At 44.4% G+C, this 13458-nt stretch overlaps 1 protein-coding gene and 1 long non-coding RNA gene across 10 annotated transcripts in view; one reads left to right on the top strand and one right to left on the bottom strand.

Moving 5' to 3' along the window:
- The window catches only part of TRDMT1 (tRNA aspartic acid methyltransferase 1), a 68413-nt gene extending 59438 nt beyond the window's left edge, over positions 1–8975 (bottom strand). For 3 of the 9 annotated variants that reach the window (XM_077154536.1, XM_077154527.1, XM_077154551.1), the window contains exon 1: positions 8840–8975. In XM_077154536.1, coding sequence (XP_077010651.1) covers positions 8840–8960 — 121 coding nt within the window. In that variant the 5' untranslated portion in view covers positions 8961–8975. The other 6 variants (XM_077154541.1, XM_077154570.1, XM_077154578.1 and 3 more) reach the window with 4 other exon arrangements.
- On the top strand, positions 951–7579 carry LOC143677941 (uncharacterized). The gene is made up of 4 exons (XR_013172984.1): positions 951–1180; positions 6248–6354; positions 6651–6765; positions 7127–7579. It is a non-coding gene; the product is annotated as an uncharacterized LOC143677941 (long non-coding RNA).
- Positions 8976–13458: the final 4483 nt, after the last annotated feature.

Here is a 13458-nt window from a genome sequence, read left to right on the forward strand (position 1 = left end):
CTCTTCCTGCTTCAGCCAGCCTGCCTCTCCTGTGGGATTCATTGAAGACCATGGGAGCTGTCAGCCCACAGCCTGCCCAAAGGAATTTGGATTCATGCAACTCCACAGTTGCATGAGGCACTTTTATAAAATCTCATAGTTACAGATCTCTCCTGTTGGTTCTGTTTCCCTACAAATCCTGACTAATACACCGATATATGATTTACAACCATATTGCTTCATTCTGTAATTTCTTTCAATTTTTTGATAATATCCTTTGATGCACTAAAGTTTTTAATTTTGACAAAGTGGAATTTATCAGGTTTTTTCTTTTGTGGCTTGTGCTTTTGGCATCATATCTAAGAATCCATTAACAAATAACTGGTCATGAAGATTTGCCCCTATGCTATCTTCTAAGAGTTTTACAGTTTTAGCTCTAATGTGTAGGCCCCTGATCCACTTTAAGTTAATTTTGGTAGCTGGTATGAGGAAGGAGTTTAATGTCATTATTTTATATATTGACATCCAATTACCCCAATCATTTGTGGAGGAGACTATTTTTTTCTCTATCACATGTACTTAGCAGCCATGTTGAAAATAAACTGGCCATAGACGTGTGGGTTGATTTCTGGGCTTTTAACTATGTTCTATTGGTCTATATGTCTATCTTTATGCAAAATATCCCACTCTTGATTACTGAAGCTTCGATGTGAACTCAGTGAGTCCTCTAACTTGATACTTTTTTTTCAAAGATGTTTGGCCATTCAGGACCCCTTGCTTTTCCATATGAATTTGAGGATTCCTGCAAATGAATTGTGAGAGGGATTGCACTGAATTCCTTGATCACTTTGGGTAGTTTCGACATCTAAACAATCTGTTATGTACCCCATAAAAAGTCATGTTCTCTTAATCCACCCCTGTAGGGGCACACCTACTGTTGGGTGGAACCTTTTAAGTTGTTTCCATGGAGATGTGACTCAGCCCATTCAAAGTGGCTTTTAATCCCCTTGCTGGAGTCCTTTAAGAGAGCTCACAGAGAGAGCTTACACAAAGAAAATGCCCCAGGAGAAGCCAGAAGGACCCACGGAGTTGAGAGAGCCATTTTGAAACCAAAATCCAGGAGAGAAAGATCAGCAAACATTGCCACGTACCTTCCCTTGTGACAGAGGAACCCAAGATGCCAGCAGCCTTTCCTGAGAAGGTATCTTCCTCTTGATTTCTTAATCTGGGCATTTTCATGGCCTTAGAACTTTAAATTTGTAACATAATAAAAACACAGGGAAAAAAACAATCCATTCTGGTTTATTGCATTCCAGCAGTGCTAGCAAACTGAAACACATGCTGACCTTGCACCCTGCCACTTTGCTGAAATTGTTTATTAGCGCTAGCATTTTTGTTATGGATTTCTTTGGACTTTCTATTTGTAAAATCCTATCAGCTACAAATACAGTATCATTCTTATTTGCCAATTTTGGTAATGTTTATTTCTTTTTCTTGTTTAACTGCTTTGGCTGGAACTTCTACTATAATACTGAGAAGCAGGGGTGAAAGCTGGCATCCTTATCTTGTTCCTCACCTTAAGGGGAAAGCTATAAGTCTTTCATCACTGAGTATGATATGAGCTGTGGGATTTTCATATGTCTTTTATCATTTTAAGAAAATTTCATTCTATTTCTAGAGTTCTGAGTGTTTCCATGAAGAAATGGTACTGGATTTTGTCAAACGTCTTTTGTGTGTTTATTAAGATAATCATTTTTTCCTTTTACTCTATTTATTATTAAATTAATTAATATTATTGAACCACACTTAGATTGCTGGGATAAATCCCATCTGATCACAGTGAATACTTCTTTTAATATACTGTTGAGATTTGGTTTCCTAGTTTTTTGTTGAGGCTTTTCATAAGGGAAACTGCAATATTCTTTCCTTGTGATATCTTCATTAGGCTTTGGTATCAAGGTAATGCTGGCCTCGTAGAATGAATTAGCAAGTGTTCTTTCCTCTTGAATTCTTTTGAAGACTTTGATAAGGTTGGTTGTAATTCTTCTCTAAAGGTTTGGTAGAATTCACTAGTGAAATCCTCTGGTCCTAGACTTTTCTTTGCAGAAGCTTTTCAACTATTGATTCAATCTCTGTACTTGCCGTTTGTTGAGGTTCTCTATTTCTTCTTCAGTCAATTACTTCTTGCAGTAAATTGTGTGCATCTAGGAATTTCTCAATTTTGAGATTAACTAATTTGTTGGTATATAGTTGTTTATAGTATTCCCATATAACCCTTTTATTTCCGTAGGGTCAGCAGTGACACCACGTTTTCATTTCTGATTTTAGTTGCCTGGGACTTTTTTTCAGCCAGTCTGGCTAAATGCTTGTCAATTTTATTGGGTTTTTCAACTTTTTGTTTTAATTCTCTCAATTGTTTTTCTATTCTGTATTTCATTAATTCTGCTCTAACCTCAATTTTCCTTCCTTCCACTAACTTTGGGTTTACTTTTTCTTTTTGTAAAGTTAGGTTACTAATTTGGGATCTTTCTTCTTTTTTAATATAAGGGATCATAGTTATAAATTACCTTGTGAGGACTGCCTTCACTGCATGTTGGGTCTTTATCTTCATTCATCTCTAAGGACATTCTAACTTCATTTGTAATTTCATCTTTAACCCATTGGTTACAGAAAAGTGTGCTGTTTAATTCCCAAATATTTGTAAATTTTCCAGTTTTCCTTCTATTTCTAGCTTTACGCCATTTTGTTCAGACAAGTTATTTTGCATGAGTACAATATTTTTAAATTTACCGAGACCTCTCGTTTCCTAACATATGGCCTACCCTGGAAAATGACCCATGTGTACTTGAAAAGAATGATTCTGCAGTCGTTGGGTTAAGTGTTCTATATATGTCTGTCAGATCTCGTTTTATAGCATTGCTCGGGTCCTTTATTTCCTTTTTGACCATCCTTATAGGCATTCTATGCAGTACTGAAAGAATGTATTAAAATCTCCAGCAACTACTGTTGGATTATCTCTTTTTCCCTTCAATTCTGCCAAAATTTGCTTCATATACTTTGGGGCCCTATTTTTAGGTGCATTTAATTTATAATTGTTATATTTTCTTGTTGAATTGACCCTTCTATCAGTATACATCTTTTTTTTGTCTCTTGTAACAGTTTTTATTTAAAGTTTATTTTGTCTGAGATGTCACCCCACCTCTTTTTTTTTTATGCTATATGATGGGGGTCACATTTAATTACTGTTCCATGTGAATATCCCCTTGTTGCAGCACCATTTGCTGAATTTTTGTTTATTTGGTTTTTCGTTTGTGTTTGTTCGCTTGTTTTTCTGGGAAGTGCATGGGCTGGGAATCAAACCTGGGTCTCCCACATGGCAGGTAAGAATTCTACCACTGAACTACTTTGCACCCTCACCCCACCTCTCTTTATTACTATTTGCATGAAGAATTTTTTTCTATTCTTTCACTTTGAATCTTTTTGTGTCTTTGGATCTCACATTAGTCTTCTGTAAACAGCATACAGTTGGGTCATGCTTCTTTATCCATTCTACCAATCTCTGCCTTTTAATTGGAGAGTTTAATTCACTTATATTTAAAGTGCTGATAAGGCAAGACTTACTTCTGCTATTCTGCAAACTGCTCTTTGTAGGCCTTATTAACTTTTTTGTTCCTCCTGTCTTCCATTACTATAGTGTTTAGACAACCTTTTATAATGATCGATACTGAATTTCTTCGCATGTCTACATATATTAATTTTTTTAGATATCTTCTTTATGGTCACCATGAGGACATCTAACATCCTAAATTTATTACAATTTGGTTTCTATTGATACCAACTTAACTTCAATAGCCTATACATGCTCTGTTTTCCTATATCCCTCTGAATCTTTCTTTTATGTAGCTCATATTATAAATTAAATCTTCACACATTGAGTGTCTAGTAACAAGGGTTTGTACTTATTCCTTATGCATTTGAAAATCAAGCCATGTAAGACATAAAAGAGAGCATTATAAATGAAGCATGCAATAATGCTGGCATTTACCTTTACCCATAGAACTACTTATGCCAGAGTCTTTATTTCTTCATATAGCTTCCAGTTACTGTCTACTGTCCTTTCCTTTCAACATCAAAGACCCTCTTTAGCATTTCTTGAAAGGCAGGTGTAGTGGCAATGAATTCCTGAAGCTTTTGTTCACCTGGAAATGTCTTAATTTTTCCCTCATTTTTGAAAGACACATTTGCCAGCTATGTTATTCTTGAGCAACAATCTGTTTCTTTCAACACTTTAAACATGTCATCCCATTGCCTTCTAGCCTCTGGTCTCTAACGAGGAAGCACGTGTTATTCTTACTAAGGGTCCGTTGTATACATCACTTTTCTCTTTTTCTTTTCAAGATTCTGTCTTTGTCCTCGTCATCTGACAGTTGGATTTTGTGTCTCGGTGTAGAGCTCTTTGGGGTCCTCTTGCTCAGTGTTTGCTGAATTTCTTGGATTTGTAGAGTCATACTTTTCATCGCATTTGGAAAATTTTCAGCCATTTCTTTGAATACTTTTTCTGTCTCTTTATCCCTCTCTTCACATTTTGGGGTTCCTATGACGTGTATATTGGTATGCTTGGTGGTATCCCACAGGTTCCTCAGGCTCTGTTTATTTATTTCATTCCCGTGTGATTGTATTTTAAAATAAGAAAAGTACTGAATCTTATTACCTACCTATTCATATTTGCAGGTGGCTTGCAAGTTTCAATCATAAATAACCCACATCACCATTTCTTTCAGTTTTCTGAAAGGAGATATTTCACTTCGAAGATTCTCATTAGCCAAAACTTTATGAAATATTTGAGCATGTTATACCAGAATGTATTATATTTCTGCCTCCCATCATTTGGTGATGCCCTCTTCTTCCGGGCTCCTGTGCCTTCCTGGTCCTCTTTATAAAGCCTCCAGTCGTTCAGATTAAGACCCACCCTGGTTAACTGGGGTCGTGCCGTGACTACAAATGACATCTTTAAGAAGTCCTTCTACAATGCATTCACACCTACAGGAATGTGGATTAAGATTAAAAACACATTTCTTCTGAGATATATAATTCAATCTATCATAGGCCCTATTTCCAAATAAGGCCCATTCATAGGTATGAGGGTTAGAACTTCAACTTATTTGTTTAAGCCACACAATCCAGCCCTTAAAACAGACCTAGGTTAGAAACCAGGCTCCACCACTCACTAATTTACATCAAACAAGGCCTAATGTAGAAAGTCCTTCATCAGTGTTGAAGCTAGCTTCCAATTATTACCTGTATCATTTAAAAACCACATGGAAAACTGCAATGAATTTCATTACAGAAATATTTAAATCTGTAGTACATTTAAAAAATGAAGAATGGGAGACAAACAAGCATGGGGAAAACCTTTGCATCAAATATGATTGAGCCTTTGCCTTTAGTATTTAGACCTCAAACCAAAAGATTGCTTGAGGAGGTAAGGAGAAAACAAGAAAGCTGCTTTGGATCAAGGGGTCAGCCAGGGAAAGTGTCTCTGAAGCGCTCATATATAAACAAAAACAACAAAGATGAAAAGAAGCTGGAATGGGAAAATCAGGGATTAGAGCTCTCTGGGTAGAGACAATAGCAAATGCAAAGGCCAGAGGTAGAAGGAACTGGGAGGGCTTGAGGAACAGAGAGAAAGCCCAGTGAGCTTGGAAAAGAGAACCAAGAGAGTGACAGATGAGGATGAAGAGGCAGGCAGAAGTCAGATCCCAAAGACCTGGTAAGCAGGTGGAGCTGTGATTCCAACCTCCAAGGGAAGACATCCGAGCAGAGAGGACAGGACCTGGTCTGCTATGTGTAGAGTCACTCTGCCTGCTGTATAGAGGGTAGAGGGAAAGGATGAAGAGTGGAACCAAGGGGAACAGTAGGAGGCATTTTTTCTTTTATTAGAGTTCAGATATCTTATTACTGTCAAAGAATACAGAAGAAACCAAAGAAGAGACCTGTAAGGTGTGGTGTGGGAGAGAATATGGAAGAAACCAAAGAGACATGTAAGGTGTGGTGTGGGAGGGTTTCAATGCAAGCTTTTATGTCCTTTCCATGCCGAGACGAAACAAATTTACACTCTCAGCAGAGCAATGTATCTTCTCAACCATGGAAACTCACCCAAGTTGTTTAAGTGTCCAGATTTTATATGGGGTTTCATTCTGTAGGCAAGTTTGATTGAATCAACGTCCCTGTGTATGAACACATTCTCCATCCTCTCTTCTCTCCCCAGAAGTCACGGAGGTCTTGGCTCGACATCCCAACCCACTATCCACACGGCTGTTCAGTCTGACGTGGCTGCCCACACACCCGCCATGTCCGCAGCATATGAACTATCAGGTAAGGTCTGTGACTCACAGTAAATGACAAGAGACTCCCATAATGGGAAAGTCCAAGGATAAAACAGGACAAAAACCAGTTCTTTATTGTACTATAAGTGTTAATTTCTCAAAGCTTTGGGATAAAGCACAGGGGAATGGTGAGGAAACGCTACAATATCTGTATTTGAAAAGAGTAAGGGGACTCGGCTGCATTGCCTGTATGGTACACAGATTCTGCACTCTCCACCACCCGCTCAGCCACGTCTTCTCAAACCCTTGGGCCGAGGGAGTAATTGCATATTTTCATTCCTCAAGGCTAGTAGAAGAGTGACTCCTGGTCTTCAATGTAAAAGGCGGTGTGCAGACACCCCCCAATAATGGTGCCTTCCAGCTGGGCTTGTGAAAATAAACTTCAGTAGAGGACTTAGAGGTGAGTGACTAGCCTTGGCCAAACCATGACCAACAACAAAACTTAGAAGTAGGCTTTCCTTTAAACACCTGCAGTATGTTTCCCTTAAACAACTGCCTTTCTAAAAAATGCCAATTTCATGCACATCAATCAAACACAGACACCTAAAGAAAGGGCTTCTTACTAGAAACAGCCCCAAAACCAATAGTTTAGACAACCAATCCGAACATATCCTCACTTGGCTCCAAGTCTGCCCTATGTAAGCATCCCCTTCCCACTCACGGGGGAGAGCTCCTCATCATTTTCTGTTAGGGCTCTGATTTAGTAAGTGTTTGTTGTCTCAATTTTGATACATTTTAATTGGCTCAGTTTTTCTTTTCAGGATGAATTCCTTCTTACAGAAACGCCAGCAAGATGCAGAAAGCAGAGGTGGCCATGACCTCCAGATGGGCCTTAAAACCAGCACTGAGGACCCACAATGGGGTGGTAGCAGACAGCCTGGCCGTCCCCTCAGGTCGTACAGTCACCCCAGTGGAGGAAGTTTTAAGAATTTAGGCAAGTGATGGCAGTAGCTAGGATTCAGCATAGTAGCAGAGGCAATCAAAAATTGTGTACAGAATCAAGCTTCACTGGCTACTGAAAACAGGAGAAATTACTTAACTTCATATTAATAAAAAAAGGAGATCAAAACACAATTTCCCCTTCAAGTCAGCAAAGGTTAAAAACAGACAATGCACAATCTTGATAAACGGAAGGCACTCATAAACCAGCATTCATAAACCACTGGGTCTGTACAGCAATTTGCTATTTGACAATCAAAAGCCTTGAAATTTTTTTTATAACTTTGACTTAGTAACTAGCATACAGTAATATGCTATTTATTATTGAGTGAATTAATTTGATATTTAGGAAACTCTCCTAAGGAGAAAATCAAGATCTATGCACATTTATCCTTGCAAAAAAGTGGGAAACAATCTAATCCCCGCGCCCCTCCCCGGTCCCCGGCCCCCGACCCCCGGTCCCCGCGCTCCTCCCCGGTAGCCGCGCCCTACCCCGGTCCCCGCGCTCCTCCCGGGCGCCCGCGCCCCTCCCCGGTCCCCGGCCCCCGACCCCCGGTCCCCGACTCCCGGTCCCCGCGCCCCTCCCCGGCCCCCAACCCCCGAATCCCCGGTCCCCGCGCCCCGCCCCGGTCCCCGCGCCCCGCCCCCGAGCCGGCGTGGGCGGCCTCTCCTGACTCACAGTCATCCCGGGAGGACCGGTCGGGGGTGGGGACGGGGGTGTCAGGCCCGAGGCGCGGGTGCCGGGCGAGGCCCTCCCGCGCGGGCGGCGCCCACCTCGCAGCGCCTGGTGCAGGCCGCCCACGCCGCTGTACAGCTCCAGCACCCGCAGGGGCTCCGCCCGCCGCGCGGCCGCCATGCCGCCCCGCCGCCGCCTCGGCCGCTTCCGCTCGGTGCTCCCGGCCGCCCGCCCGCCGCGCCCGGGGTGCCGCGCGCCGGGTTCCGCCGCGTCGAGGTTCCGCGGCCCCGAGGTTCCGCGACCCCGGCTGCGCGCCCCTCGGGGCCGCCCGCCCGGGCTCCTGCGCGGCGCGGGTCTGGGGCGGGGGCTCGGCGCGGGTCCCGCCGCGTCCGCTGGGCCTCCTCGGCCGCTTCCGTGGCTTCGGCTCCGGCCGCCCCGGCGGGTCTTCTGCACGGCCGCTGCCCGTGGCCTGGCCGCCCCGCGCGGGCACCCTCGCGCAGGGGCTGCGTCCCGAAAGGTCCTCGCGCAGCCGCTGCGCCGGGACAGGACCGGACAGGCCGGGGGGTCAGCGGCCCCGGAGCCATCCGCCGCGGCCTGCTGACCCGCCGACGGGACCGGACAGGCGGGGCTCTCGCGGCCCCCGTTCGCGGGCAACCCGACGGCGACGAGCGCGCTCGAGGGCGCTGCGCTCCGGGCCGTGGGTGAGAGCGCGTGCCGGGAGCACGCGTGGAAGGAAGTCCGGACGAAGCAGACCCGGCCGGAGCCCTCCTGTCCCTCCGGAGCCGCGCACCCGAGGACTGTCACGAGTGAAAGGGAACAGGCGGCAGGTTGTCGTGTGACCACCGTGCCGAACTCTCACCCAAGAAAGAACAGTTGGAAAACACGGCCGGGCGCCGTGGTCGCGCATCCCAGTGACGCCTGCTGGAAAGACGGCTGCCTGCCCCAGACGAAGAGGACTGAACACGCCTGCAAAACAGCATTCGAAATGAAATGCGGTTATAGTTTCCTCTTAAAAACAGAGAGAACGTGTTGCCTCCCTTATGACTTTCCATTTCAGGGTACCCAGTGTTAGACTTGGACACTGATTTTTCTCCTGGAAGTGGTAGCTGAATTGCTCATTTAAATGCTTTGCAGGAAGTTTTGAAGATATTTCAGTTCAAGATCTGTCTTTAAAACTGTTTTTTCATAAACCCCTGGAAAGCCAGAGCGATCAGCGACTTGAGAACTATCTAGTCCAGCAGTTCCTAAAGTAATTTTAAAGATGGAAAGGTTGCTGCAAGGACAGTCTCATGTAGAAGCAGGGACAGAAGGAGAGAGAGCATGTGTGTGTGTGTGTGTGTGTGTGCACTGCACACGCACAGTGAATGCACAATACACATGTACAGAACACAGCACACACATACCAAGTACACACAGCACACAAACACAGCATATGTACAGAACACATACACACCCAGAGAACACACACAGCACACACCCACAGAATACACACAGAGCACATATCAGCTACACACAGCATGTACACAGCACACACACGAACACATAGCACACAGAGAACACACACAGCACACACAGTGGTATACACTCAGAATACACACAGCACACACAAAACACACATACTGAGTACACACAGGCACATTCACACACAACAAAGGGAAACAACACATACAAAAAACAGAACACGTGCATGCACACAGACACAATACAAAGGGGAACACAGAACACATGTGCACACTGGCACACACACACACTCAGCTGTCCTGTTGAGACACCAGGCAACCCCAGAAGGTGCCACACATCACCCCCACCCCGAGTGCCCCCGAATGCAGGGCTGCACTGGGGACCTGTGGGTCATGGTCTGAGAACCCCGATTTCCTCCGACCCCCTCCTTCCCAAAGATGAAGGGGCAGAGGCCCAGGGGGCTCGCCTGGTCTCAGCCCCACAGCCAGGAGGAGACCAGGGGCCCCGCCTCTGGAGTTTGCAGGGCTGCCCCACACACGTGCGCAAACCCCGCACCGGGCGGCTCAGCTGGCAGGGCCCCTGGCGGGGCAGGTGGCCCAGGAGCAGAGGCAGCTTAGGAGGGGTGTCGGAGCGCTCAGCGGGGAAGGCACGCGTCACGAGGGTGATGGGGAGCCCACAGGCAGTCCCTGTGCACACCGGCACACACAACTGCTCCCCCGAGAACCCTGTGCACACCAACACATGCAACTGATCCCCAGAGAACCCTGCACCCACCGGCACACACACAACTGCTCCCCTGAGAATGCGGGGCATGCCTTGGCCACGGCAGGGTTGGGGCGCGCCTGCCTAATCCCCACTTCCTCCGTCTGTGGAGCAGGGAAGACGAGGCGGTGTTGAGAGCCCCACCCCTGACCAGACATGTGAAAGAACTCGGCACCTGCCCAAACCAGCACCCCTGCTTTTCCCCCATTTCTGATCGGCTTCATCACAGTAGGATGCAGCCCGCCCTCCTCCACCAGGAACAGAGAGAGGATTACATCCCAGTGCCTTTTCAAACTGTGCTTTGCCAAGAGTTAAATCGCGTGTCATTTAGAAGCTGCCTTTCCTTCTGGTTCTCGGAGAAGGAGTCTAGGTGCCGCGCCCTCCAGGCGGTCAGCACTTTGCCCCTGTCCTCCATAACTCACCTGAGCATTCCGTCCGTGCCCAGGTCATGAGGTCACACAAAGCCAGACCAGGAATGCCAGGAAAGGGACACACACACACACACACACACACACACACACACAGAGATACAGACAAGTGCATATGTGTTTATGCACACACAGACATGGACACACACACACCCAGAGGCACGTGCACACACAGAGATGCACACACACACATACAAACACACACAGGCATAGGTTCACGCACGCATACAAGACACATAAGCATTTGTGCATACGCATCTAGGTACATGCACACGCACAGACACATGGACATGCCCACACTCATACACAGAGACACATGCAAATGTGCATACACATTTGTGTACCCAGACACACAGGCGCACAGACATATGTGTGCCCTCATACACACACTATTCCCCTTCATGGTTTTTTATTTTTTTAAATGCTGGATGAAGCTGAAATCCAGAGGAAAATTACACAGGAAGATTTTTAATTTGACCTTTAAAAGGCTACACAGTAGTGTCACTTGGAACCTTTCTCATATGATTCATAGGTGATAAAAAAAATAATTGAAATGAAAATGTTCCACCCACTGCCATCACTATAACTATTCACTCTACAGGAAAAAATTGTATTTATTTAAAATTTTAAAATTTTTCTGGCAAAATGTGTACCTTTCAGCTTTCAAAGTCCCTTTCAATACAAAACAGTCTCCCCCCCCCCTCACCGCCAAGCTCCCCACTCCCATTTGGAATGTGCCAGGGCACGGGAATGCTTCTTTTTTCATAAAATTAAACTTATTTCCACCAACCTAGACTGTGGGGTTTGATTTCCATCTAGGGTAATTACTTCTAAGTTAAAACACATAGCACAGATCCCAGGGGCCCCTCATTATATTTAGTCATTCAGAGAATACCGAGTGACTAAAACAGACCATATTTCAGTAGATGGCAAAAGTAAGTTTTAATAATAGGATAATATCAATAATAAAAAATAATAGAGACCAATAAATTTCAAAGACCTTTATAAACATTGAAAATGCTTATTAATCCATCTCAGACCTGCCTATTTTTCTTTTTCAATTTTTTTGCAAAGAATAAAAAGGAGGAAAAGGCCCATGTGATTTGCTTAGGGTCATGTAACCCAATATTCTCCAGCTTGACAGGTTTATCTACAGCTCACAGAGTCACATTCGTAAAAGAAGGGAAATTAGCAGATAGCACCAGTTTAAGAAACAAAGTCTGGAAGGCGTCAAATAATAAACAAAAGAAGGGAGTTGCTATGTTTTGAAGGAGAATTTCATGCTAGGAGTTAAAAATCACCCTGGTTGGGAAAGAATGTCTGGCATGTACATGTTGTACCCGTTTTTACTCCTTTCATTTTAGAACTAAACCCTGGAATAGGGTGGGAAAAGAATGCAACATGGAGCCCTATTTATGTATCCTTGCAGAGCTCACATTTAAAAAAAAAAATCCCAAGCCTTGGGGTTGCAGTTTCATCGTATGAAGTGTTCTTCTCTATCGGGATCAGACATTTGAAAAACAAATGCCTGATTATCATCCCAAGTACGACGGACCCAACAGACAAACCGTAGGAATGAAAAGAGCACGCAAAGGGCAAGTTCCTCTCTCCTGAACATTCCTTCTCTGTTACCACCAATAAAACAGTTACGCCCATTGCACAAAATTTGGGAAAACAGAAACATGTAACAACAAAATGTAAAGTTCACAAGAGATAAGCAGAGACAGCATTTTGTTGTTTCTCTCTATAGTCTTTGAGCTAATTACACTTTTCCAAAAGCAGAATCTTATTGCATATATATTTAACGCCATGATTTTTTTCCCCAATCTTTTATCATTTTCAGTTCTGCAGTTTCATGAATGTATCAAAGAGAAGGACAATCCATTTTTCATTGCTATCATTGTTTTTTTCCTTGACTTTATAAACAATATCTACTGATTTTGAGGGGTAAGATACATTACAAAAAAATGTATAAAATAAAAGGACACATTCTTCTGTAACCTTGATTCCGGTTTGCTCTCCTGTCTGTGGGTCCCCCAGGGCCCGGCGACGGCGTTCTCACGTGCCCTGCTTTGGTCAGCGTCGAGGCTGCTCGGTTACCTGCTGCTGGTCAGCGGAAATGTTTTCGCTTGTGAATTGGTTGCAATAGTTTTCCTTTTTTCTCATTGAATCATCGAAATCTTATTTTTCTGGTTTGCTGTAGTGTCAGTCATGGATGTCATACAATTGTTTCCCAGTTCATCATTTTCCATTTAATTAGGTTAATAATATTTTGTGACACAGAAGTTGTAATTCTCTGAAGCCCCATGTACATATTTTTCCTTTGGGCTTTACCCCATTGCTTTTAAAGCTTCACAAGTGCTTTTCTTAGATAAAATGAGATGAGTTCATCTATATGCTCTTTTCTTCTTTGTTTCCTTTTTAAATTTTTGCTTAAGTATATAATACAAGGGGAGGCTGTAAGTGGAATTTTTCTCCAAACACGTTGCTTTCGCTGGCACACCGAGGTATGGCATGCCCCTCTTGCCCCCTTCCCCCTCGTCCTCTCTCTACCCCTCCTGCCACTGGGAGCCCCCCTTCTTTTGCCATGTCTGTGATTCTGGCCAGCCAGCCACGCTTTTAATTACTGGGACTTTATAATACATGGTCACTCCTGGCAGGAATCCCCCAGTCCCTCTTCTTTTGCAAACATTCTAAGATCACTTTGATGTTTCCCTAAGATTTGGTGCCAATTACAGCCCCAGCGCCGCCCCCAGTTCCTTTTAGTGGAGAAGCCTGTAGGAGATCCAAATCTAGGCACCCTTGATTGTATTCCCCAGGTTTTACC

Source organism: Tamandua tetradactyla, chromosome 1, assembly GCF_023851605.1.
Source record: "Tamandua tetradactyla isolate mTamTet1 chromosome 1, mTamTet1.pri, whole genome shotgun sequence".
Taxonomy (NCBI): domain Eukaryota; kingdom Metazoa; phylum Chordata; class Mammalia; order Pilosa; family Myrmecophagidae; genus Tamandua; species Tamandua tetradactyla.